The 25,094-nt window shown below is 44.3% G+C and overlaps 1 protein-coding gene across 2 annotated transcripts; it reads left to right on the forward strand.

Moving 5' to 3' along the window:
* The first annotated feature begins 614 nt into the window (after positions 1–614).
* Positions 615–23,768, forward strand: TEF (TEF transcription factor, PAR bZIP family member). 2 transcript variants are annotated; one of them, XM_071732030.1, is made up of 5 exons: positions 615–955; positions 11,841–12,167; positions 13,625–13,845; positions 14,469–14,680; positions 16,555–23,768. In XM_071732030.1, exons 1-5 carry the CDS (start codon positions 853–855, stop codon positions 16,574–16,576), a joined length of 885 nt encoding a protein of 294 aa, XP_071588131.1. In that variant the 5' UTR covers positions 615–852; the 3' UTR covers positions 16,577–23,768. The 2 variants fall into 2 exon arrangements, with proteins under 2 accessions (XP_071588131.1, XP_071588142.1); XM_071732041.1 differs by lacking the exon at positions 615–955 and adding an exon at positions 5,716–6,067.
* The last annotated feature ends 1,326 nt before the right edge of the window (positions 23,769–25,094 follow it).

Below are 25,094 nucleotides of genomic sequence, written 5' to 3' on the forward strand. Positions count from 1 at the left end.
CTCACTAACAGGAGAGGAGGAGCTTTGAAAACTCAAGATCTTACTTAACCAGCTGTTATCAGAGTATTTGCAGGGTGTGTGAACTCTCTTGCCTTACATCACTGAGCTGAGAGGAGGCTGTTGGCTTTCTGATAAAACTCTGGCACTTATGAAAAGGAATTCTGCATTTCAGGAATGATGCACACTTGATAAAACAGATACCTTACACTGTTATCAGTATTGGCTTAGGAGGGAAGTTCAGTAAGTATTGCATTGTAAACAAATATTGTCACTATCTGCATTTTAGAGAGGGGGAAAGTTAGCAGGCAGACACAGACAGTGTGTGTATCTCCACGGGGCATCCTGTGCAGCTTGTAGCTCCTCAGAGCCTCCCGAGAGACCATCAGAGGATTCCTTTGCTGCTGTGTTTGCAGCCGACTTGTGTAGCTCCTGGCAGCGGGCTTGCTTGCTTCCCCCCCCATCCCTGCAGCTATGTGTATACTTGTTATAACACCTTGGGAAAGAAAAGGGTGCTGCCTTTGCAAAGTTAGATAACTGGCCCAGTTCTTTGCTGCCGGATTGGCTGGGAGAGGCCCTGTAAAACCACGCTGGCCAGCAGCCCGGCCCAGCCCTGGGAGACTGCGAGCGATTTCCACAATTGGCCACTTCGTAGTGGGAGAGGGGGAGGTGAAGACAGGCGGGCAAACTGCATCTCTTCCCTTCTCCTTGTTTTTCCTCAGCCGGAGGAGTTTGGCAAGCTTGCTTTGGGCACCTCTGAGCCCTCATCACAACGCCCAGGAGAGTGGGGTGTAGTGTTGGTGGGCAGGCACCTGGCCCTCCCTTAGCTGTGCCAGTGCAGTCCCAGGACAGGTCATGTCAAGCTGCAACAGCCCTGGGGGCCCTGCTGCCCTGGACTTTCCAGAAGTCCTGAAGTCCCTGCTGGAGTACTCCTTACCCTGGACCAACAAGATGACAGGTAGGACTGAGGGAACACATGCTGGGGTTTTGGTTTTGGCTTCTCCTTCCCCTCCTTAAGTTGCAAGGTGGGAAGGGGGCAGAAGATCTTGTTTGCTGCAAGCCCTTCAAGGGTGTGTTTCCCCCAAGTGTCCAAGCAGACAGGGAGATCTGGCAGCAAGAGTGATGTGCAGCTAGGAGGAAAAACAGCAGCAATGGATTGATTACAAAATCACTCAAGAGGGCTGAGCTCCTGATCCTTTTAATCTCTGTACTCAGCTACTTCTTGGAAACCCTCAAAGCTTTGTGCAGAGAGAAGGCTTGGGCACAAATCTCTTCTCACGTAGGAGCAAATTCCAGGATTGCCATCCAGGTTGTCCCATGGTTAATAACAGCTGAGCCCCCAGGCAGTGCCCTTTCTCAGATGCAGAGTGTCCATGAAGTCCAGCCCACGTGGGGCAGGCTGACTCTGTGTAAACTTTGTGTTTGATGCTACAGTTGTTTATCAGAGGAAAGCTGGGATGGAGAACAGAGCAAATGTTGTGTTTTCTTGGCAAGAGCATTTCTTATACTCCTAGCATTTACTGCTCTCTGTGCAGCATCCTAGAAGGAAAAATGGAAGGGATGCAGGAGGTTTTACCCTGGGCTTCTGCCGTGCTGATTACTTTGCACCTGCCAGACTGACCACTTTTCTATTGCTCCAATAGAGCACGCTCCAAGCGCACATCACACAACTTGGGACTCTCTGGTTTTGGTTAGGATGCCACACAGCCTTGGAAAGCTACTTTTTTGGGTGTTATGTTTTAATGTTCATTGTCGAGTGGTGAGGAGGTGTGTGGGAACACCTGGGCTCAACAAGCTCATGTCTAGGCATGAGTGAGTTCAAGTCACAGAAGTAAACTTGTGCTGAGCTCATTCTTCTGTAGGGAGTTGGTACCAGGACACGCAGATGCCCCCTGCAGTCTCGAGGGGCAGCATTATCCAGGAGGTAATAGCAGAAAAGCCAAATGCCCAGTGTGGTGAGGGACCCTGCTCTTGCTCCAGGGTCAATGGGAGAAAAGGTGCTGCTGCAGCAGTAAGGCATTCATGGCAGGAAGGACATCTGCTTAGACCTGTTGGAACAGAGCGAGCCCTGTAGGACCCTATTTCCCACACAGTTCCCTTTGGGAAAGGAGTTAACAGGGCAGGGGGAGCAGCCATGCTCCCTGAGGGGTCATTTATCACATTGCTCCACTGCTTCCACCTGTGCTGGCTGGCTCTCTTCTCTGCTCAGATTCTGCCCATTAATGGATGTGTTGACACAACACGCAGTATGAAGCTGCCTGTGGGGACCAGGGCATGTTTTCCAAGCTGACTGATACACAGGTAGAAAGTGGGCCTTCCTGGGAGGAGGCAGTAATGGCCATCAGAGGCTCACGTGGTGTAGAGCCTTGCTGTGGCTAAGCTGAAGTTTGGCTGCCTCTCTAGGACCTCTGGTCTCCACAGCCAAGTGGATTGAATTAATCCAAGGGAGTAGTGTTGGCAAGATTTATCTGTTTGGTGGGAAGTGGAGTGGGGGGTAGAGGAGAGATCAATGACTTGCAGAGGGAATAATTTAGTCTTAACTCAGTGTGACTTATTTGGCAGTTGAGGGTGCTTTTTTGTGGAAGCTTTCTTCCTCAAACCCAGGACCACCCTGCCTCTCAGAATCACCTCCCGTAACCCTTAGAATTTTCCCTATTATGCCACTTCCTTCCCCAGGCCAGCTTTCCCATCATGGCCCTCTTCCAACAGGGCTGAGTTCTCTCCTCCTGGGTTTCCATACCTCCACGCTACTCGTCTGGATTTGCTAGGTCTCGGGCCTCTGTCAGAAATGTGTTCTTCTATTCCTACCTCCCAGTGGGGATTGTTGTATGCATCCCTCCCTATTCTGTGCCTGTTGCTGGGCTGCTTCTTTCTTGCTTCCCTGCAGCATCCAAGCTGAGCTGTTCTGCATCATCTAGTCCAGACAAGACTCCCAGCAGTAGCAGGCAAAGCTGCTGCATTCCTCTTCTCACATCTCATTTTCCTCTCTTCCTTCTATGCTGCAAAGCAAAAGAGAAATTATAAAAGAACAGGCAAACCCCAGCTTAACCAAAAAGGTACAGCTGATGGTGCAGTGTTCACTTTGTGCTGTCAGTGCCTTGAGCCCCTAAACCCCAGAAGTGGTGAAGAAAAGCTCTCAGAGCAGCCTACTTCCTAGCTGGCAGGGCAGAGCTGATGCCCTAGCAGGGTGCTGTGAGAAGGAACCCATAGGAATGCTCCCCAGGAACTCCCTCCCTCCTGCTTTGGGCTAAGCAGCTAACACTATAGGCTAAAGACCCTCCAAGCAAAGTCACAGCCCAGTGGTGATGCAGAACAAAACTTAACCTGTTGGAGCTTGGGTGGAAATGTGCTGGAGGAAGAACATGGTTAATCTAAAGGGAAAAGCCCTGGAGTAAAGGCTGCTGAGTGGTTTTAATAACCTCCATTCATATGGCTGTTACCCTACAAAGCAATTTGCCATTGATATCTGCAGGGGGGGGCGGGGGATGGAGGGTGGAAGGGAAGGGGGGATGTGTGCTATGCATGTTCCTTGAAGGAGCCCAGCACAGCACTGAGAGACAGCATCATCCCTGGGGGCCTCCAGCGTCAATGACAATGGAACAAAGCAACCATGAGAGCTGCAACTGAATGGGAAGCCTGCAGCCTGCTCTGCTTTGGCTACATCCCCTTGTCCTGGTCATAGAAATTGCTCCTTCCCCACCTCACTTGTTTATGTTCTTCTCTCTACCACCTACCACTAGCGGTTTCTGAGGCAAAAGCATCACTGCGAGCGCACTGCCCCTCACTGAGCTGTGTGTGCTGCCTCTGCCATGTGTGGTCCCACATCTGTGTTTCATTGCCCCGTGTGAAGTGGCATCTCCCTTTCATGCACGGGCTTTTTTCCTCTGCCAGCTGAACTTGGCAAGGCTGAGGGAGTCCATGGAGGGCAAGCAGCAGCCCCGGAGCACACTGAGCAGTGGAGCATGACCTGTTCTCCTTGCTTCTTGCAGCTGGATTTATCAGCCTTGATAAATGATGCATTAACCTGTGCTGTTCCAGCCTGTATTGATGAGGTGGTACTTTCCCAGCTCCCCATAGGGCAGCTTGTGGGCAGAAGCTTGTACCTAAGAGTCCCACACTTGCTCCCTGCAAAGGAGGGAGGAGATTCAGCCTCCCAGCAAGAGAAGTAGCAGGCAGATAGGACAGGATGTGGTTCGTCTACCCAGGTTGGGATGGAGATGTCCCCTGGTCCTCGTTGCAGTAACGCAACAGGGGAAAGCACCTACCTCATGCTACTTCCAATATGTTCCTTTTCCTGAGTTGGGTGCAGGGAAACTCAGACCTGATCTTGTGTCATGAAGATCATCAGGGTTTACTAGCGAGGGTTAGGTCAAATTGTGCCTCACAACCATAACGAAATGTCTGAAGTTTGTGTAAGGGCAGCTGAACCAAGAAGGTGCCTGAGTGTGTACCTGGGAAGAAGAGACTTTCTGCTGGCACTTGGGGGGACGTATGTACCGTGGTACCCATGGCCCTGTTGGGTGCAGGCGGGGGGGCCATGTCACAGGGTGGTTGCTCACCCTTTCCTTTCCCCACTTGCAGCACTCTGCGGTAGGTTTGCTGCGTCCGGCCCTTCTGCGGCAAGAGGCAGCGGCTGCTGACAGGCGAAGCCCGTGGCTGTAGCGTCTGTCACTTCTGCGAGCTTATTCACCCTGCAGGAGCAGCTCCCTGGTACCCGCCTGTGCTCTTGGGGATGCATTTGGCAGCACTTGCTCCCTTTGTGTGTTCAGCAGCCTAAGAACCCAGCACGGTATCCCTGTTGCTGGAGCAGGGTGTGTGTGTGTGGGGAGCGGCTGGGGAATCACAAGGAATGGCTTGTGATCATGAAAACTTGGAAAGACTCCCCCTCTCCAGCTGCCCAGCTATGCCAGCAGCCGCAGTGGAGTCCTCCTCGCTGCTAACGTTATATAGGGCACACCGCTGCGGCTGCCGCTGGCATGATGTAGGGCACGGAGAGATTAAATCCAAGTCATGCGGGAAAGGTGATCTCGGGATCCTTAATCTAGGATAGCTAAGTACCGGCTACAGCGTCGGCACCGGCGGCGCTCCGGTAGCGAGGGCCGACACGGTTACGCGACCACCGAGTCCGTGACCACCGCGCCGGCTACCCTAGGGGTCGAGTCCAGGCCGGAGTCAGAGCCGGAGCCGGGGCTACGGGGAGGAGCCGGAGGTTCGACCGCAGTGGTTTTGGCCATCGCGGTACGGTTGGGGCCGCCCGCGCGGTAACGGTCACCTCGGGCCGCGGCCGCCAAGGGCCTTGCGCGCAGGCGCAGAAGCGGCGCCCAAAGCCTTCCTCCCCCCCCCCTCCCGCTTTCAGCTCCGCTCAGCGCGCTCCCGCCTCCCACGCGCGCGCTCCCTTCCAACCCCTCCCCCCCCTCCCCGAGTCCCTCAGGAGCAGCTGGCGGTGACGCAGCGCCCGGAGGAAGCGGGGAGGGAGGGGTGGGAGGCGGGGATGGGCGGGGTATCGCATGCTAATGAGCGGCTTTGGCCCCGCCCCTGCACGTGCCTCGGCGGGTGGGGGGCGCGTGCCCGCGCCGGGCGGGGTGGGCGTGGCCTTCCGAGGAGCCCCGGCCAATCGGCGGGGGCGTATAAAGGGCGGGGCGGGGCGTCAGGGGCCGTGGGTGGGCGCGGCCCCGGCGCTCATGAATACTGAAAGAGGCTCGCGCGGCGGCGGCGGTGGCAGCAGCGGGCGGTTGCGCATGCGCCCTGGGCTTCTCGCGGCGCCTCTCGCTGGGCTCCGCGCTCGTCGCTGCCTGGCGGCTCCCGGGGAGCTGTCGCAGCCTCGCGCCGGGCGTTGCGACCGTTGACAGCCGCTGACAGCCCGCCCGCCGGCTCGCGGGGAGTATGCCCGGCCGCGCCGCGCAACAGGAGGCGGCGGCGGCAGCGGCGGCGGCGGCGGGAGGACCCGAGCCCACTGCAGCCGGCGGGAGTGCGGGGGCCGCCGCGCAACGGGAGCAGCGGGGCCTAGCGGGCGCTTTCCCCCTGGTGCTGAAGAAGCTCATGGAGAACCCGCCGCGGGAGGCGCGCCTGGGTGAGCGCGGGAGCGCGCGCGGGGGTGGCGGGAGCGCGCGGCACCCTCCTCCCCTCCCCCTCGAGGTGTCCCCCCCCCCCCCGCATCCCCCTGCCTCCTCCCCCTCCCGTCGTCTTCCCGCCCCGTGCCTCAGCGGGCGGGACCCAGCGGGTCACGGTGGGGCTGGCTGCGGTGTGTGCGGGGGGAGTCCCCGCGTGAGAAGCCGCACGCCCGGGCCTGGTGTCTTCCCCTCGGTACGCCCCGCGCCCCTTCCCTCCGCCCTCTCCCTCTCTCCTGCTCGCCCTCCCTCCCTCCGGCGGGCCGTGCCAAGCGCCGCCAGCGTGGGATCGCAGAGCGTCGGGCTTGGCAGGAAGGGTTCCGCCTCATGGGGCGGCCGTCGGGCCCGCTGGGCAGGAGCCGCGCCGGTTGCTCGCCTCTGAGGCGCAAGGCAGCGGCGGCCGCCTCGGAGGTCGGTGCGGCTGGAAAATTTAAGCTGTTGCCATCGCTTTTTCGAGCGAATTTAGGTATCCAGGTGAAAAAAAAGAAAAAATCGTTCAGGTACAAGGGATAGTTGGACGTCAAGGGGTGAGGCGCTGGTTCAGTCTCCTGAAGCCTCCCCTACCTTCCAGCAGGTAGCTGGGAGCAGCAATGCAAAGGTGTCGAGCCTCCCCTGACCTAAATTGCTGAGAAGTTGTATGATGTCACGCGTAAACAGCAGATCGCTTCTGATAAGGTTTGGTAATCATCGATGAGAGTGTAACTGACTGCCTGCACAGGCAATCCTGTATAGGCTAAAGCTGCTGTCCCTGTCCCACTGACTATGCAGACAGCAGTTGTGTAAATAATACTTCTGCAGCTTACAGTCTTCATGGCTGATGGCACGCTTGTTTTTTGTTTGTTTTTTTTTTTCCCCCAACCTTTTACCTTTCTGGGTGACAGTTTGATTTTGAGGAAGTTTCTTTGCACTACTTTAATGCCCGTTGTACTGGTGTATATTAAAATAAGTCCTTACATTTGGGAATCTTGTGGTTTAGAATAGTTTTTGGAACTTCAGACAATATCCAGAGTAGACTGCAGTGCAAGCCAGGTTGGCAAGATTGATCTCAGTGAGAATCTTATTCAAGATCCATTTACTTTCTGTGCCTAAAGTTGCACAATGCTGTGTAAATGTATACATAATACTGTATACTATGTATATCATACGTATAAGATGTATATCATACATCTTGTAATTCTGGCAAATATTTTTTTCTCCTTTCTCTTAGGAAAAAAATACCGGCCTCTGATAAAGGTTTTAGTTACATTGCTATGGTGCAGGATGCTGCAGTATATAGAATCCTGAAGCAACAATGTTATAGGATTTTTAAAGATATTTCTTCACTCAGTCATTTTTAAAGCTGATAGTACCAGCAGGAGCAATTTCAGTTCATAGATGGAAACTATGATGGTAGCTGACTGAGATATGATGACTTTGTCTTAGGGGTGATTTTCTTGTCCAGAATCATGTGATCTGGCCTATGGAGATGTAAAATTTTAAAATTAATCCAGTTTTGATGTAGTGTGTTTAGAAAATCAGAAATATTTGATACTTTTCCTTTCACTGGATGACCTCATTCCAGCTTGGTTAGGTGTTAATATTGCTTCTTTAAAGCTTGCTAGTGAGCCCATTGCATCTCGATTACTCCTCCCTGTGATGAAGTCCAGATTGTTCTCATTTTTAAAATTTCTCCATAGATTTCCTTAGTCCACCTTGTACTGTTTTTTATTTCACACTTTATGGAACTTGTTGGTTTCTGTTTATTTTGGTCTTGGATTCTTTTCTTGTTTGCATATTTGCAAGACAGAAGAAAGAATGCCTTCTGAGTTAACAGGTAGTTACTCCTAATTTTACAAAAGACTCTTCAGTAGAATTGTGACTCAACTGATTTCAGAGGATCCTTGTTGTATTTTCTCATTCTTTACAGTAGAGAGATAGTGCCAAAATATTAAATTATTACTAATTTGGTTAATACAGTGGTGTGTTTTCAGCAAGCCTTTCGACAAAAGACCCTGTGTCTTTGGTCTGGAATGCATGTTGACAAAAAAAACCTCAAACAATTTTCTGTGTTTATTCTGTGGGAAACTGTATCAGCTAGCTGCAGTGTCCATTTATAGTCTCTACAAGCTACCTATGGGTTTTCCATCAGCTCTAGGTAATTTGACTACCCAGTAAGCAAGCAGGCTTTCTAATCCTCCTGAGCAACACAGGACATCCAATTCCAACTGAATGCCATCATCTTGAATGCTCTGCCATATAACAAGTATATCTGACTGTCCTTGCTGTAAGTTGTCATGTACATTGTAGGGACTACATAAATAAAAATTGTGTTTTTATAAAAAGTTCTGTGGGATAAGAGAATTAACATTCTGGAGCAGCAGTACAGGTCTCTCTTAGTAATGAGCTGCTGCATGCTCCATAAAGGATGCCCTAATCACCAGTTGTGTCCTGCCATGGCAGGAGTGCCTTAATCACTATAATGGACATCAGGAATACAGAACCCTATAAGGTGTCTTGTTCCATTGTCACAAATTGGACTAAAAATTTATGGGGCAGCCAGCCAGCCTTAGTCTTTCTGGTGTTTTCAGTATAACTTGGCAATATTTTTTGGTGTAGGATGGGAACTTTGTCAGAAAAGTCTTTGTTCTGTTCGAGTGTGGGACAGCACTTGACAGTTGCAGTCAAAATGTCTTGGTCGTTTTGGTTTGTTTGTTGACCTTTTTTTGAAGAAAAACCAGGATGTGCAATAAAACTCCTTCCAGACTGCTGCTTTTGGCTAAAATAACAGTATTTCCAACAGCTCGAGAACTAGAATGCCCTGCACAAATTACTTAGCATAAACTACTGACCTCTGTGTTAACAGCAGATGTACTACCTAGTTAATAGGTCATAGTAGCAGAATGAGGGGGCTAAATCGGACATGAGCTATCTATCAGCTGCAGAAGTACAGTCCAGATTTATCAGGGTGACCTTGAATCACTGCAAATGGAGCCTCTTAGGATACTGCAGCTCTGCTGTCAGGTAATACCTGTTTACACTATAAATATCTTCAGAGAAATAATATTTCAGGTCTGTGTGCAGGCAGAAACTTCCTCCTCAAGATGCAAGAGTAAATTAGTGTTTCATTAGACATTGTGCAGCCAGCAGGATGTTGTGCAGCAGAAGTAAAGATTAAGTGAATTCAAAGAAGGCCAGTGGGAAAATGTCAGTGTGAAAATGATCACAGAACAGGTTTTTTTTACCTATAATGTTTGAAATATTTGGATACCCAATATGCACGTTAACTTCTGCTGCTTTAGTTTTTTTCAGATGTTGATGTTGGAAGTGAAGGAAGAGAGGGAGACAGCATAGCTAAACAAAGAGCGCTGGAGCACAGTGCTTGTCCAGTTGTCAACATGTAGCAAAAAGAGAATTCAGATGGTTCTCCCATGTGAAGAAAAGATCTAATCTGGTCTGAGTCAGGAACAATTGCAAGAGGAAGCTGGAAGGACCACAGTCTTTCCAGGCTACTGAAGTACAGTAGGATGATAGTGCACATCTAAAAGGCAGAAGAAGATCTGATCCAGTAGTATAGTCACTTGGCATCTGCCTTCTGAAAAATATTTTTAAGCCTTATGTTTAATCTACTAATCACTTACAGTTTCTTTTCTCCTGTGTTGTGGGTGTTGTATCAGATGTTGCACTGCTGGCTTGCACTAAAACTGATACAACTTCTAATGGAATGGTGTGGTTTTCAAGAGTATAGAATGGTTTGGGGTTTTTTTTAGTTGACATTTGAACTCAATATTGAGACTATTTTTTATCATGTTGATTAAAAAAGAAAGTAATTTACAAATAATTCATTGTCACTTGCATTTGTTTGCTGATGTATTTATTAGGATTTCATCCACAACCCCCAATGCCAATCAGGGTACAGTTTTGTTGGCCACTGTGCAAACCTTGGGGAAATACAAATCCCTGATTCACAAGTTGGATTTAAAATGGTGGTTCCAATTTGATGGGTTGTAAGTGAAATCATCCTTGTATATGAAGGAGAGTAGATGCAGTTGCTTTACTAGCTTCAAGTAGGAGCTATTTAGAAATGTTCAGGTAATTTGGGTCATGCCTATTAACCTGCACATTTGCTTTGCCCAAGCTCCTCTGCAAAAAGGATTTTATAGCAAAGATAGGCATTGGGAGATGGCAATTCACAGGCAGCAATGTGAAGTGGCAAGTGCCAAGGCCAAAAGCTGCAAGGTTAACAAAATCCAGGTCCAGCAGCCACTGGCCTGAATTTAACATGCTCTTTAGGTACTTGCTCTTTAAGTCTGTGGCTGGTATTTTCTCAGCTGTTTAGTTTTAAATGTGTATCTTCTTTTGTATAAAATGTTCAGAGCATGGTCAATTAGAATGATAATTTACTTTGTATGGCAACACTGCTTTTTAAGCCATAAAAAGCTCTTTCAGTCAAAGTTCTGTACCAGCTAAGGCAACAGCAGAAGGAATGCCAGTTCTAACAGAATAGGTTTTATATGAATAGGCTTTTTTGGTTTAGAGCAGAGTCTCACCCCAAATCCCACCCTGGTAAAGAAAAATACTGTTAGCTGTAGCCAGTGTAAAAAACCCTAATATCAAAGATTTGTGCATTTTGTCAGGCCTGTATGGATAGTGGAGATCCAGACTGCTCCAGTGTATGTCCCTGGAGTCCTTGTTCCATTGAGCTGAATATTTGTCAGCTGCCATGGTAAGACCCAATTTGCAGTTGGTTGGGGTACAGTTGGTGACAGTTCCTTTTGAGGGCAGTGCTGGCAGTGCTAGCACCACTTCTGCAGTGCCTTCAGTGCTGGTGGATGATTACTTGGATTATTTTTTTCCCCTTTTTTTATTTTTTTCCTTTTTCCTTTTCTGCCAGCTTATTTTTATCTCTTAAATTATGTAATTATTCCATAACTTGAGTTTTCTGCTTGGATTCTGTCCCAGACAATTGTTAAGATTCAGTAGCTATGGGGAACCTGGAAACAGCCATTTTTCTGTAATATGTGCGCTGTAGCATAGTAAATGGAGAACATTTCATCAGTCTCTTGTGGCTTGAGGGTGGGGTGTGGGAGTGTGCCTTATTAGACATCTCCCCAAAGAGTGAAAATTGTTTGTAGGTACTCTGAGCTACCTATAATGAGCAGCATTTGGAGCTATTGCCTTGTGTGGATGTGCTGAGTCATTTTAGAAAAATGCTTCTAAAATACTGAACAATAAACATCCCAGTTTTTGGTGTCCTGTGGACCTTTTGACAAATCTGAAAAAACATACTCCGTTCTCATTTGTATCTAGATTATTCTTCTGCACCTTCTTTCTTTGTGCATAGAATAAACTGCTGTGCTTCCTCGGGATTTTCTTAACTTCCCCTGTAATTCTACTGATAGTCAGTCATTTTTGCTGTCTCCCAAGAGGAGCCAGTAAAAGCCAGGTTATTCTGCAGTGACCAGTTAATAAGCTAGATGCAGTATTATATCCCACTTTGGTAAGTTATCACAGCAAAAATGCTGGTCTTGATGACCACTCAAATGTCTGTGGTCCATCCACTACAGGGAGTGTGAGCATTCCACTCCGAGTTACATGTGCGTGCATGAATGTTGCCTATTAATGTCTGGTTTATCAGATCATATCATGAGGCAGAACTACAGCTTAATGAATTTCCTTTCATGGGGATTTTGTTGGACTCTTAAACCTGGAGTCTCTCCTGTGTTGCCGCTTGTACAGTGACCTGCTTGTATCTTCCAGATAAAGAGAAGGAGAAGATAAAGCTTGAAGAAGATGAGGCAGCAGCTGCCAGCACTATGGCAGTCTCGGCTTCCCTTATGCCACCCATTTGGGACAAAACTATTCCTTATGATGGCGAGTCTTTCCACCTGGAGTACATGGATCTGGATGAGTTCCTGCTGGAGAATGGAATTCCTTCCAGCCCTACTCACCTGGATTTGAACCAGAATCCACTCTTGCCTGTGGCTGAGCTGGAAGGAAAGGAGTCTGCCAGTGCTTCCACTGGTTCTCCTGCATCATCCTCTTCCACTGCAGTTTACCAGCAGTCTGAAGCAGCCTCCAGCACAGGTAGATGGAATAATATGGGACTCTTGAGGGACTTTTGTTGGTCTCCCATTAAAAGGTGCCTCTTTAGATCAAAGAGGAGGCATGCTATTCTGTCACTCTTGGCTGAGGCAGGTTAAGTAGCATAGACATGCTCAGTACAGAGCTGTAGTCTATGCATCAGTAATAAAGATGATGCCTCTCCTCTTCTTCCCCTCTACCCCCAGAAAAAGTCAGTGAGTGTCTCTGTGTGTAGTCTGTTTCTCGTTTGAAATTAGAAGAGCTGAAACACCAACATAAAGTATTTACTTTCTTGGTAATGCCGGAGAAGTGGGACATGTTGAGAAAATAGTTTGTCAGATTATTTTACAACAGATTTGGTTGCGACAAGTCACTTGCGCTATCTTGGTAGCTGGGTCTGCTTGAGTGAACTTACGCTGACTTAATGTACCTCAAATGACAATGCTTAATAGAAAAACAGTGAAGCAATCTTTTCATGCTAGCTGGTGAAATGTGAGAACAGGCACTTGGAAAATGTGTGTTAGTGGTGTGGTTTGATGCTCTGGGGTGCTTTGAAGTGGGAATGGAGAAACAAAGAAACAGAACTGTGCTTAAATGCTACTAGGAAACTTCTGCTCTTCCTTTGTAGTATAGAGATCCTCTCTATTAAAGAGTGTAGCAGCTCAGTTTGCCCTAGATTTGGAGTTCAAATGTGATAAACACTAAGCTTTCTCAGTACTATTTTATGAGCAGACTTTGCAGGGAGCATTTTGCTCAGAGCCTTTTGGTGAATCTGTGAAAGAAAAGCAAAATGTGGAACTCTGTCAGTAAGCCCCATAGGGTGTGGCTTTTTTCTGGGAGCTGTATAAAAAACTTGTTCATTGATCACTACTTCAAATGGCACTGACTTTTGCAATTCATGTGTATGTGTTTATAATCAATAGATAAATATGACAAAGTTCATATGAACACTATCAGTGTCAGGCGGTCTGTTAGGGCACTTGTTTCTATGTGGCGAAGAAGTTGAATACCATTGCATTTGTAAAAAACCCACCTTTATGTAGTCCTTTGTTTGGAAATACAATTGCTTGACCTTTGAAGGACCCAGGGACTGGGGTCTTTGGGCAGGCTTGTCTCCCTAAGGCTTTCTGTGGCACAAAACTCAGAGTGATGCAAGTTTCTCATTCCTTACTACTGTGGAAGGTGCTTCTTAAGTGTGCAAAGGATGCAGGTTTTGCCTAGGACATATTAGCTCTTGTCCCACATCTACCTGCTCGTGTCTGTTAGCCTGGCATGTGTTCCTAGAGTTTGTATTACAAACTGAATTGTGTGGCTTCTCTCTGTACCACCAGCTGTGCAGCACCAAGCACACCTTAGGGAAATACCTACTCACAGCAGGGCAATAGAGATTCCCAAGTTGAGTTGCTGATTAATTCTCTTCATCCTGCTGAATGTATTGTAACTTTTCCTGTTGTTGCCAGAGTCCCCACCACAAAATGAGAGAAATACTCCCAGCCCCATTGATCCTGACTGCGTAGAAGTTGAGGTGAATTTTAACCCTGACCCTGCCGATTTAGTGCTGTCCAGTGTGCCTGGTGGTGAGCTCTTCAATCCTCGCAAGCACAAGTTTACTGAAGAGGACCTGAAGCCACAACCAATGATTAAAAAAGCCAAGAAGGTTTTTGTCCCAGATGAGCAAAAGGTAACAGATTTATTGCTGCAAACTTTGCTAGGCCTTGATTGAAGTTTCTGACTCCTTGTCCGAATATTTTGACATACAAAGCTAGTGAATTATTCCCACATGACTTGGCAGAGGAGCCATCAAGAAAAGAATTGTCAAGTCAACTGCTGTTCTTGCTGGTCTAGTGTCGTAAGATAATTACTGGGCAGGAGCAACTAATCACGTGATACACAATTCAGAAGTAGAACTTCAGTCACATCCTCATCAACTGCACTTTTGAAGGTTGTTGTATTCATTTGCCCAGCATTATGGCTGGCTTTAAGCAGCACAAACAATAGAACAGGTTGTTTTCTGTGGAAGTTCATTCCCAGATTGAAACTAAGTCAAGGGAGCATTTCATTTGGACAGCTTCTTAGTAGCCAGGTCTCATAATCTTCCTACTATCTAGCAATGCACTTGGTTTATTCTAAACCAAGGCTTGTGTTGCCTACATTTTGGTGTCAGAGCTCTGCAAAGAACCAAAGGAGGTGTTTCAATATAGCAGCCAGTAGGAATGTCATTGAGCGATAAAGGTGTCTATTTGATACAGGTGTCAGGTTGGCATCTTTTTTGTTTGTTTGTTTGCTCCCCCTTCTTTGCTGCAGGATGAAAAATACTGGACAAGGCGAAAGAAGAACAACGTGGCAGCAAAGCGTTCCCGTGATGCTCGGCGATTAAAGGAGAATCAGATCACCATCCGGGCAGCCTTTCTGGAGAAAGAGAACACGGCCCTGAGGACGGAGGTTGCAGAGCTGCGCAAGGAAGTGGGACGGTGCAAGAACATTGTTTCTAAATACGAGACCAGATACGGACCCTTGTAAGCACATCCCTTTTCCTTGTTAAGGCTCCTTGGTTTAGCCTCTCTAGGCTTCTCTGCCTTCCTTAGGGACTCCCAGAAATAAAGTTTGTGGAGGCTTTGTCATTTAGCATCTACATTTAAAAAAAACTCTTAACAACCCTGTTTCTGTTGGCAAACTTGTTCAGGCCCTTTCCTGATAATTATGTTGCCCAAAATCTTAGTTTCCATATCTACAACTTTGTTTTTAACACTTCTAGAGCATTTTCTGATGTCACACAATAGGGCAGGTTCACCTGTCTGGAGGAATAGATCTGGATTCCTCCTGACTGGACAGGGCTCTTGCTATCTGTTCTAATCTCCAGTTTAAGTGGAGAAAGAGCCTAGAAGTCTACGTTTTTCTTTTTTAAACTTATGCTCTTTTCTCCCTCTCTACCCTGCCCACCCCTCCCAGCCAAACTGTAAAACTTAAGATACAGGTAGATGTTGCTGGGCAGCATCATTGAAATTACTTCCTCTCCCATTCAGAGGCAGTAGAAAGTACTTGATGGGTAGAAATCTGTTCCCGTTGAAGAGGAATAGGGGAACCTTTGGGACAGAAAGACAGAAAAATATTCAATCTCTTGTAAAACCAGGTATCTTAAAGTTAATGCACAAGTGTTATGCAGACAAGAGTCAGTGCAGTGTTGATTAAATTATTGCTCAAACATTTTGGTAGGTTCTAATCCTGGATAACTTCAGAAACCAAGGAGAGAGAATAATAGAGGATCTCTCCCTTTACAGATCTGGACAAAATAATTTACTGTGGATTTTAAGCTGTATTTCCAACACCACTGCTCCTTTTTTTCCTTGGAGGGGCTTCCTTTTAGAACTGCTCCTAAAGCAGCATGTTATAACTAATTGAGAAGCAAGAGAGATTTAGAAAAAGGGGTCTGTTGGAATTGCCAGTACCTTACACTTTAGAAGAAGGAATGGGGTTTTTTGTGGGTTGTTGTTTTTTTGTTTTTGTTTTTTGTTTTAAGAAGCAAACAACCCACTGTTATTTTTACTGCACGTTACCTGTTGTACAAGAGGTTGAGAAAGAGTTGTGATCCTTTGCCTTGTGAACACTCAATGGAACAAGCTACAGTCACTCTAGACAAGAACCATTTACCTCACTGTCTCCTGTGTAGCAGCATATCTGATCTCTCTCCAGCTTGCTTCCTGTTTTACAAAATTGGCACACGAGACTTGCCCTCTTGAAAGTAACCTATTCTTGACACTAGGCACTGCTTCAACAGTATGTGGTCTTAAAAGAGAAAAATACGTTGTGTGTGTTGTTGGGACCTTTTACATGACCTACAGCTGCAAGAACCAGAAGCTTTAACAGAGTGTATGTCTAGAAGTCATCTTAATAAGAGAAGCAGTCTTAAGATAGTGGCTGTGTCAGAACTTGTAGGTTACACTTCCTGGTCTAGTATTTATATTAGGGAGTAAATGTGGGATGGATGCTATGTAGACTAGTTTCCAGTTCCCCTATTGAAATCTGAGACTTATTAAAAATAATTAGGAGTGTTTTTCTATACAAAAGACTTTTTGCCTAGCTTGCCTTTTAAACATAATGTGGAAATTGGTAGGGTTTAGACCAATTGTGTGTTGACTTCTTAAGGAAGTGCAGAAGGAGGCTAATCCAGAACTCGAAGTAAATGTATGCTCTGAACTATCTCCCCCTCTGTTATGCTCTTAATTTGAGTAGAGTGGCTCTTGATGCAGTGTTTGTCTAATTTCTTTGAAACATACTTAAAATTGTCACCCTTTCAGCAGGGTTTTTTCTTACCCAGGGTGGTGTGTGGTGGTGATGGTGGGAAGTATGTTATAAATAAATTGTCACACTTAACACTTTGCTTTGTTTAAAGTGACTTATCTGATTCCGAGTGATGCAACTTTAAAGACTTTTAAAAACAAAGAAACTAAAAAGCACACATGAATCGCCAGTCTTCAGAGCGAGCAGTGAAAGCTATGAGGTGTCCCAACACAAACAACAGACGATGACCCTGCCTGCCTGCTTGCCTGCAAGTACCCCATCTGAACTACCCAGGGCTGGGCATGATGAAAAGTGCAAAGTCTCCTTAATTCTGTATATGGCTTTCTTATCTGTCTTTCTCACTGTTAACTACGAACTACAATAAGCTTACTTACTGGGGTTTTGTCAAGACACTCCAAAGTTCATGTCTCAAAGTCTGTTGACAGCCTATGTGAATAGTCACTCTTTGTTTTGGCACTTAAGTGGAAGAAAATAGGGAGTTTTAGATTAAAGTGTCTGTATATACTAAGAACTGCTATATTTTAAGACTTTCTTCCCTGCAGTAGAACGAATTCTGTTTAATACTGCAGCTCACTTCTTGGTACAGTGTAGCATCTTGTGGTGTACTGTGAGTACGGAATTAAAGACACCAGGAAAACAGCAGTCTGTGATGTGTGAGTCTCCCACTGTGGAAAAGTGCAGTGGATGTATTGAAACAATCCAGAAAGCACCACAGTGTGCCATACAAAGAGTAGTAACAGACCTCTATCAAATGACCCATGTAATAGTAAAACACTTTGATTGCTTTCCTGCTCCACAACTGCATTGATGTAACCTGCCTTTTCTTTTGTTTCTTTTATGAGGCTTGCTTTCTTTTATGGTATTTTGCTGAAACAAGATCTCTTCTTCTGTTAACTGTTTAGCAGTCATGGAAAAGGTGCTAGTCTGAGCTGCTGATCCCCATGTCTTTTGGCAGTTTGAAACTACCAAATGAGTTTTAGCTCCAGCAAAACAATGGCTAATTGCTGCCATATTACAGTTTTCTGTCGCTTGACTACATGAGAACCGTGGTGGCGGAAGAATCCTTTGTTCATTTTTATAGAGCAGAAGCAGCCAATTATTTCCTGCAGTTATAACTGTGAGCGTAAATATCAAGACCCCTGTGCTGGTGTAGGAGAGTACATGAAAGCTTGGACAGATTGCGGGGATGTTTATTGTGTGTAGAAGGTGGAGGGAGTAGGTAGAAGTTCCTTTAGAAGAATTTCATCAACATAACAAGAATCTATGCTTACACTGAGGAAGCTTAAGAGCTAAATTGATGTGGGAAGAAAGAGTACTTAATTTCTGGGAAAGTAATAACAGGGCCATGCTTGTAGCCAAAATGGTGCTTGTAAGACAGGAGTGTGATCGTGACTGGACATTGATAACCAGCATACTCCTCAAGAAAATCTTGAAAGCTTCCAGAAGCACAAGTGCCAAAATTGTGAGGCACAACTTGTTACCAGCAAAGTGCAACACCATACATAACATTGACCAAATATTTAAATTCTGCATTTACCCAAGAGATTCAACCCCCTAATTTCAGAGTAGTAAGGCGAAGAGAAAATTGCGCAAAGAAGCGGCTAATGTTGTCAACTTCATTTAAAAGAATAATAAAAATCTCAAAACCCAGAACACAAACAGTTTTTAGACAGCATAACCTCTGTAAAGAGCATTAAATGCACTTACTGACCTATAATTTTTAATGGACCAGGTTCTGAAGTGAAGGAAGTGCTTTTAACTTTTTTGCTGGTTACAAAAGCATACATATGAGCGTACTATTAAAATTTAGGATTCCAAAGCTCTGAGATAATCTTGGGGTATTCCCTTCAAATAGGTGAATAGTTGCTGAGATGACAGCATGTATCTCTTTGTGTCCTGTACTGGGGATTTGGGCTGATACTTTTTGTGTGTAGTGTGCTTTGTTGTATTATTTTGGTTTTAAAGGCCAAACCATGGTTTAAAAACAAACAATCCTGACAGCATGTAAATGTAGCAACTCTTTTTGCATTTTTATTTTTAAATTTTCAGTTAGCTTTGAATGGCTGTTCTTGAAAGTCATGCTTCTTGTTTAAATGACAAAGCTAAAGGGTATTGTAACTGGGTAAGGAGTTGCTAGTCCTTTACGTAGGTCTTGCTGTCTTAGGAATAGCTTTTAAGTACTACATATTGTATACAGATTTGGTTTTGCAGTATGTCATGCTATTTTTACAGCAAAATATTCAGTCAGTGAGAATAGTGTGTGCAATAATATTATCTTTTTCTCGTGTATTAAAAGCTCACAGAATGGAAACTAGCAGTCAGTGTTCATTAGATCTTTCTTTCAGAGAAGACTGTTAGCAAATTCTTGTGCTTCCCTGTAGGACAGTGCACATTTGCACATTCTGCGACTTGTGTGTCTAAGGGTTGCAAAACTGGAAAATCGCACTTTAGGGTAGTGCAGCTTAACTTTTGTAGTTGGAGAAATTTTTTGTTAAGAAGCAACATCTTCAAAGATAGGTGAGAAAGTAGTAACTATTTAAAGGAGTGTAGGTATTGCCAGACAAAAAAAGTATATGTAGTGCTGAACTCCTTTCTCAGTTTTTGCTGTCTCAGGAAATTATGCTTACTGCTTCAAAGCTCTCTGCTCCTCTCAGAATGAGTAAGTATGTAATCTTGTTTCTCTGACTAGGATGACAGTCATATCAGGAGTGATAATGTAGGTATGGTTTCATAGTGGTCATAAGAAGAGCAATATTCTTTTAGCTCAGTTTGAGCACTAGAAGATGCTGAATTGACATCGTGTGAGTCTGAAGTTCTCTGACCTTGGAACATGCTCTGTAAGAGGCCATAAGTGTGTCCCTGATGCTAGTGTACCCCGTTCAAGACATAAAGGGACCATCTCCAAGGGGAGACAGTAAAGGGAGTGCACATTTCAGCAGCACTGCAGGGATTGACAGTAAAGGGAGCAGTATTTGACACAGCTGTACATTCATTAGGAAGTGGATTGACACCAAATGGCCATTTCACAGTACTAGCTTTGAAAATGTGAACGCTTTTGATGAGATTTGTGGGCAATGAGTGTTGTCTTGCACAGAAGAAACAGACTATGAATATAGGATGTGCTACATTTAGTACAGTATTGCTTCCATAGATGGTTTTCTAATCTACACGTTATTGCAACTTATAATAATGCGGGTTTGTATTTAAAAATTCCCTAGAAGCTTAATCTTTCACCTGTTGCCAAGATCTTCTCCCACTGAAGCCAGTAACAAGGATCTCTAACTCCCACAGGAAAGAGTCTTTAATCTCACGTGGTCATTTTTAGAAAACATTAGGCCTCATGGGTGTCTGTGCTTTATTTTGGAGCATTCTGTACGGGAATTGGGTGGATATAGCGCAGATTGCAGGTGTAATGTTAGTGATCTGGTCCTATCACTTGATCATTTACACAGTTAGTGATGGTTTTGATATTCATATAATCTGGATTCTGCCTTTTTTTTTCTTTTGCCCTGCATGTATAGGGTGAAAAAGTAGTGTACTATAAACCTGGGCTGGGAAAAGAAATGTTTGATTGTTGTTTAAAAAAAAAAAGTTAAATATGGCTTTTTGCAGTTCTTCTAGTAAGTTTTTATGTCTTTTCAGACAATTCTCCATTTCCCTGCTGGGCTGTTTGGAAGCCCAAGTATTCTAGCTGCAGAAATCACTTTCAGCATTATCTGTAGGACTGCTACTAATTGTACCAAATTCATTTCAAGTTGGGAGGTGCAGTGGAAGGCCAGAAGCTTTGGGAATACTGTAATAAAACCACTTGTATAGAAAAATATTTTTGTGTAGACAGCAGAAATAAATGGGCTTGCACAGAAGAAAATATTGCTGCTTCAACCTTGTAAGCCTCCTCAGCATAACAAGGTTTTGTTCCTTCTGATCAGATGCTTTTGTTTTTCGTGAGAGCAGAGGTATCTCAGACCTTTGTAAAATCCAGATAGGTTTTTGTTGACCCTTATGGTTTTAGCTGCTAAGCACAAAATAAATGCAAATTTGTCTTAGTTAATAAGTCTCATGTTTTAGGCAACCTTCTAAATCCAAAAACAGCAAAATCATTTATATGATTTTAGCATACCATGCTAGTGTTTGGCCTTTGCAGCACTGAAAGACACAGGCTGGCTTTCTAGATGTTCAGGTAATTGCTCTGATCTGTGTATCTGCCACTGCAACATGGTGAAGATAAACTCGCAGTGAAGGGCTGCAAGAAAGGCAGAAGGAATAGGTTTAACTTCTGTGGAGATGCTAACATAATGCTATAGAGAAATTAAAATTATTTAATTCATTATAACCCAGATTATTCATACAGAATGTACGTTGTTAGTTTGATAGTATGCTGTTCTCTAGTCAGTCAGTTTTGGAATGCAAGCTTCTTAAATTTCAAGCAGTTGCAGAGGGAAAGGTTTCTTTTGAGGAAGATACATGTATAGTTAGTTAGACATAGGTACTTGGCAAAGAGAATGAAGAATGAAAGCAGCAAGAGAAGAGCTGTGGAAGAGTCAGACCTGAGCGAGACTGCTAGAACTGAAGCCTCACTGCTAACAATTTTAGGTTGATTTGGGTCCCTGCAGTTTAGCATCATACAGAAGATATATATTTGTTTAGGTTTTGGGAATATCTCTTTCTTGATCTCATTTCCACAGTCTAGAAGAAAGTGAAAGCAAGTTACAGATAGGCAGGAGAGTTACTGCAGAAAGGCATGAGAAAATAGCTGTTGATATAGCTAAGTGCACTGGTGCAATGGGACTTGACATGCTGATGTGAACTGATAGTGCTGTGTTGTGAGGAAGTTACTATCTAAGGCCCCAATATTTTCAGGCCTCAATTCTGCTGTCATTTCTGCATGGGATGAGCTCTGCATCCATAAAGAACCAGGTGGACTTCACAGGATCTCTTCTTGACTGTGAAGCTCCGCCCAGACAGTCAGCTGTGGAATTGTATCCTTAACAGTCCATCAGCTGTAGTTATATTAAGGCTGTTGATATTAAGTGTAATTTGGGTGCCTGTTACATAGCCAAAACCCTTGTTACTTAGTTGTCCCAACTAAGGCATGAGCAGAAGACCTTTGCTGTACAACATCTGTAAAAAAAGAAAAAAAAAAAAAAAAGAAAAAAAAAAAGTACTTCACATATGTCTAGTAAATTAAGGCATGTGATTTCAGTCTGTGGGTCTCAACAAACTTTGCTTGTGTACCTGCCTGAATGTTTTATTAGATCTGCAGCTGTGTCTCGGTGAGAAGGGGTGGCAAATTGTTTTCCTGAGGGGGCACAGTAGGAGCTCTCATCTGTCATGTTGCAGGTGACCGCTTGCTACTGGCCAGAATCACAGGTGGATGCATTCTCTGCACTTTTATGTGAAGTTGTCTGAAATATGGTGATTAACATGATTATTGGAATACTGTATTTTGTATAACTTAGAAAATGTAAATACACTTTTAAAAACTAATCTGTTCTATGAAGTAATAAATAAGTGCTTCCATTGTAATATCTGAATATTGTTAATGCTTCATGTAGCTTGATTTGGGATTATTTTTTTCCTAGAGAACTATGGAAAACAAAACAAAGATTGATGTTGTGGAATTATAGTCTAGTTGTGATGCTTTCTATCAATGAAAAATGTTTTAAAAATAATAATTATCTACTTAAGCAGAGAAACAGAGAATGTGAGGGAATTGATTCTCTTCAGTATTTCTTTTAACAGTAGTCACTGGTGACATTTATAATTGTATTCTTCCCATGCCATTAGCTGGACAGTTGATTTGTTGTTTTTGAGTAGCATTTGGAAAGCAGCAATGTTAAATGATTCATAAAGCTTAGTGACTGAGGGAAATAGAAGGTGTTTTTTAACTATTCTCTCCTTTGGCTCAAACAGACCTGTCTCCAACCTTCAGCCAGACTGCAGCAGGTTGCAATGAAACAGTGAGTGACTGTTACTGAAACTCATTTGTAACCTGGATAGTTTGCATCTTTATTAGTTCTGTTAGGTATATAGATGACACAGGTATCCTGTTGTGGTGTGGAGAGAAAAAAAGTGATTAATGACTTGGGGTTTTGCTGAGTACGTGTTCACTGGATGCTGCACAGCTGGAACTTTCATCAGCTTTCATGACCTTTTCTATCTCACGTTAAAATAAAAAAACAAACGGTGGTGTGAGAATCATGAACAGTCTGCTAGGAAATACGAACACTTTGCTTTTGAGAAGGAGGTGAGATTGATCCATCAGCCTTCATCTAAAGAGATTAGCTTGTGGTGACTCTTTCCCCAGCCATAATTTAACTTCTTTGTCTTGAATGCTGTACTGGAGCAGCCTCCTCTGGTAACAGCCACATCTACAGTATTCCATAAATGGCAAAGCCAGAACATCTTTTGTAGTGGGCAGAGATGGTGACATTTCCTTATTTTTTTTTCCCCCTTCCTTCTTTTTTTCCTCCCATCTCAGTGTCTCTGGGCTGTAAAAGAGCTACAAAACAGCTGTGCAAGTTACTCAGAAAACTCAGTTCCCTTAAAGCTTTTTCAGACACGTAGAGTTTTTAACTTAAACAGTTTGAGGGAACTCCTAGCTGCTATATTTGGCCTGAAATTCTGTTGCCTATTGGATAAAAATTTTGGTGGTTTTGTTTGTTGGATTTTTTTGGCCTCAGATGTGACATTGATCTGTCCCATTCATTCAGTGGGATGGATGATAAATCTGGTTTTATATAAGATATAAACCTACTCTTAGTTTTACTGCATGTTAAGATGTAGACATCCAAGAGCTCAAACTTCTTGAAGCTGCAAACATAGCTGCTATTTGAAGCAGTCCTTAAAGTGCATTTGAAATCATCCTGAGAGATTCTATAGAAATGAAAGAGAAAATTGTGAAGTGGCTGGGTTAAACTGTATTGCCATAAATAGTTTTAATTTATGTATTAATCTTTTGTCCCAAACTGCTTATTTTGTACATAAACCTACACAGTCCTGGCAGCTGGTGGGTGAAAATAAAGGTGCTTAAACAGCAATTAATGAGGAAAGGGCATTTCATTGTTGCGAAGTTGGTATTATTTTGTATTTCCATTTATTACACTTTTTTAAATGTATAAACCACAGATTTGAATTCTCAAAGTCTTCAGCTTGGATTTTGTGAGTAGTTTAAACCCTCTCACCTCTCTGCTCGTAACTGGTTTTTAAGAAAAAGAAAAGCTTTTGTTTAAAATGTAAAATTTTGACTGTATTGAATTATGTTAGTACCCTTCCTTTTTAAGAAATAAAACGTATATTCCACTATGCTGAGATCCAGTAGTTTTGTTCTCCAGGCAGCATACTGTGTGCTGTACGCCTCAACTGCCAGCATTACACCTGCAATTTGCATTGAAGTTGGTAGACAATAAAGTAGCTGATCACCTTCTAGGATTGGTCTCTTGCTGTGCATTTCCCATGTGTTAACTGTTAGGTGTGCTGTTAACAGGTATACAATTCCCCACTTGTATTTTCTGGATTAATTTATTCCAAAAACTTGGCAAAGTTTTGCATTTGTCTGGTAGTTGACTCTAGGTTGAGCTCTTTCAGGTAGAGGGAGGAATCCTGAGAACTAGTAGGCAGCTGCATAGGTTTGAATCTTGCATGGTCTGTTACTTTGGGGCTGACAGCCACCAAAGAATAATCAGAATTTAGTTGTCTTTCTTTCATGGGAAGAAGGAGAGTTTATGGGAAGTTTTAACAGTGAAGGCAAGTGTCTCCGTTCCTTCCCATTTTTTTACCTAAACCTTGGTTGTTTGGTTTAGGGTGTTTGTTTTGTTCTGTTTTTCAAGGGCTGATACCTGGAGATGATTCTGATTAGGTGATACAGGTATTCTGTACATTCACTGGTTCTGACCAGAAAGGAATGCTTCTAGAAAATATGTTCACTTTCCTTGGCCTCTTGGAATCCATGATCCTTCTGCCTGAGGAAATCCATGATACTTCTGCTCTCAAGGAAAATGACATCACTGGTATTTTACTGTATCTGGAATATTTTAGCACATCTAGTAACTGCAGTAAGGTAGAGTTTGTTGATTCGTTGCTTTTGTTAAAGGTGTCTTGTATGATTAGTGATGGGGGCTGATAGGAAAGAAAATTTTTAACAGGAGGAAAGGGGGAAGATAGGATTGCTGAACTGACACTGTAGGCAGGGCACTCATCTGCATGACCATTCAGTGACTGTTTCCTGATATTTTAAGGAGGGAAGAGGTATCTAGTCCAGGCACTAGAAGGTCTTTGAAGACTGACCTGGCATCTTATCTGGCCACTCAGCAGTGTAATTGTGAAACGTATGTATGAAGATGACCACCTGCAATCCATATAGTGGATAAGGGAATAAATCCAAATGGTTTTGCAGAAGAAAAAAATTAGGTATCCCTAATTAATTAATTGCTTATTTCTGGCTACCTTCCAGAATCATGGTGTGATTAGTGACCCAGACAATTTGTGTATAAAAGCTAAAAACCCTGCCTGTTAAGAGGGAGGGGCCTGATCTGTGTACTGAAGGCCAAACATCAATCACAGAATTGTAGTAGGAACTGAGTGGATAACAGGACATGTTGGATGTATCCACCTGGTGCTGTGTGGCCTCGA

This window comes from Heliangelus exortis, chromosome 1, assembly GCF_036169615.1.
Source record: "Heliangelus exortis chromosome 1, bHelExo1.hap1, whole genome shotgun sequence".
Taxonomy (NCBI): Eukaryota; Metazoa; Chordata; class Aves; order Apodiformes; family Trochilidae; genus Heliangelus; species Heliangelus exortis.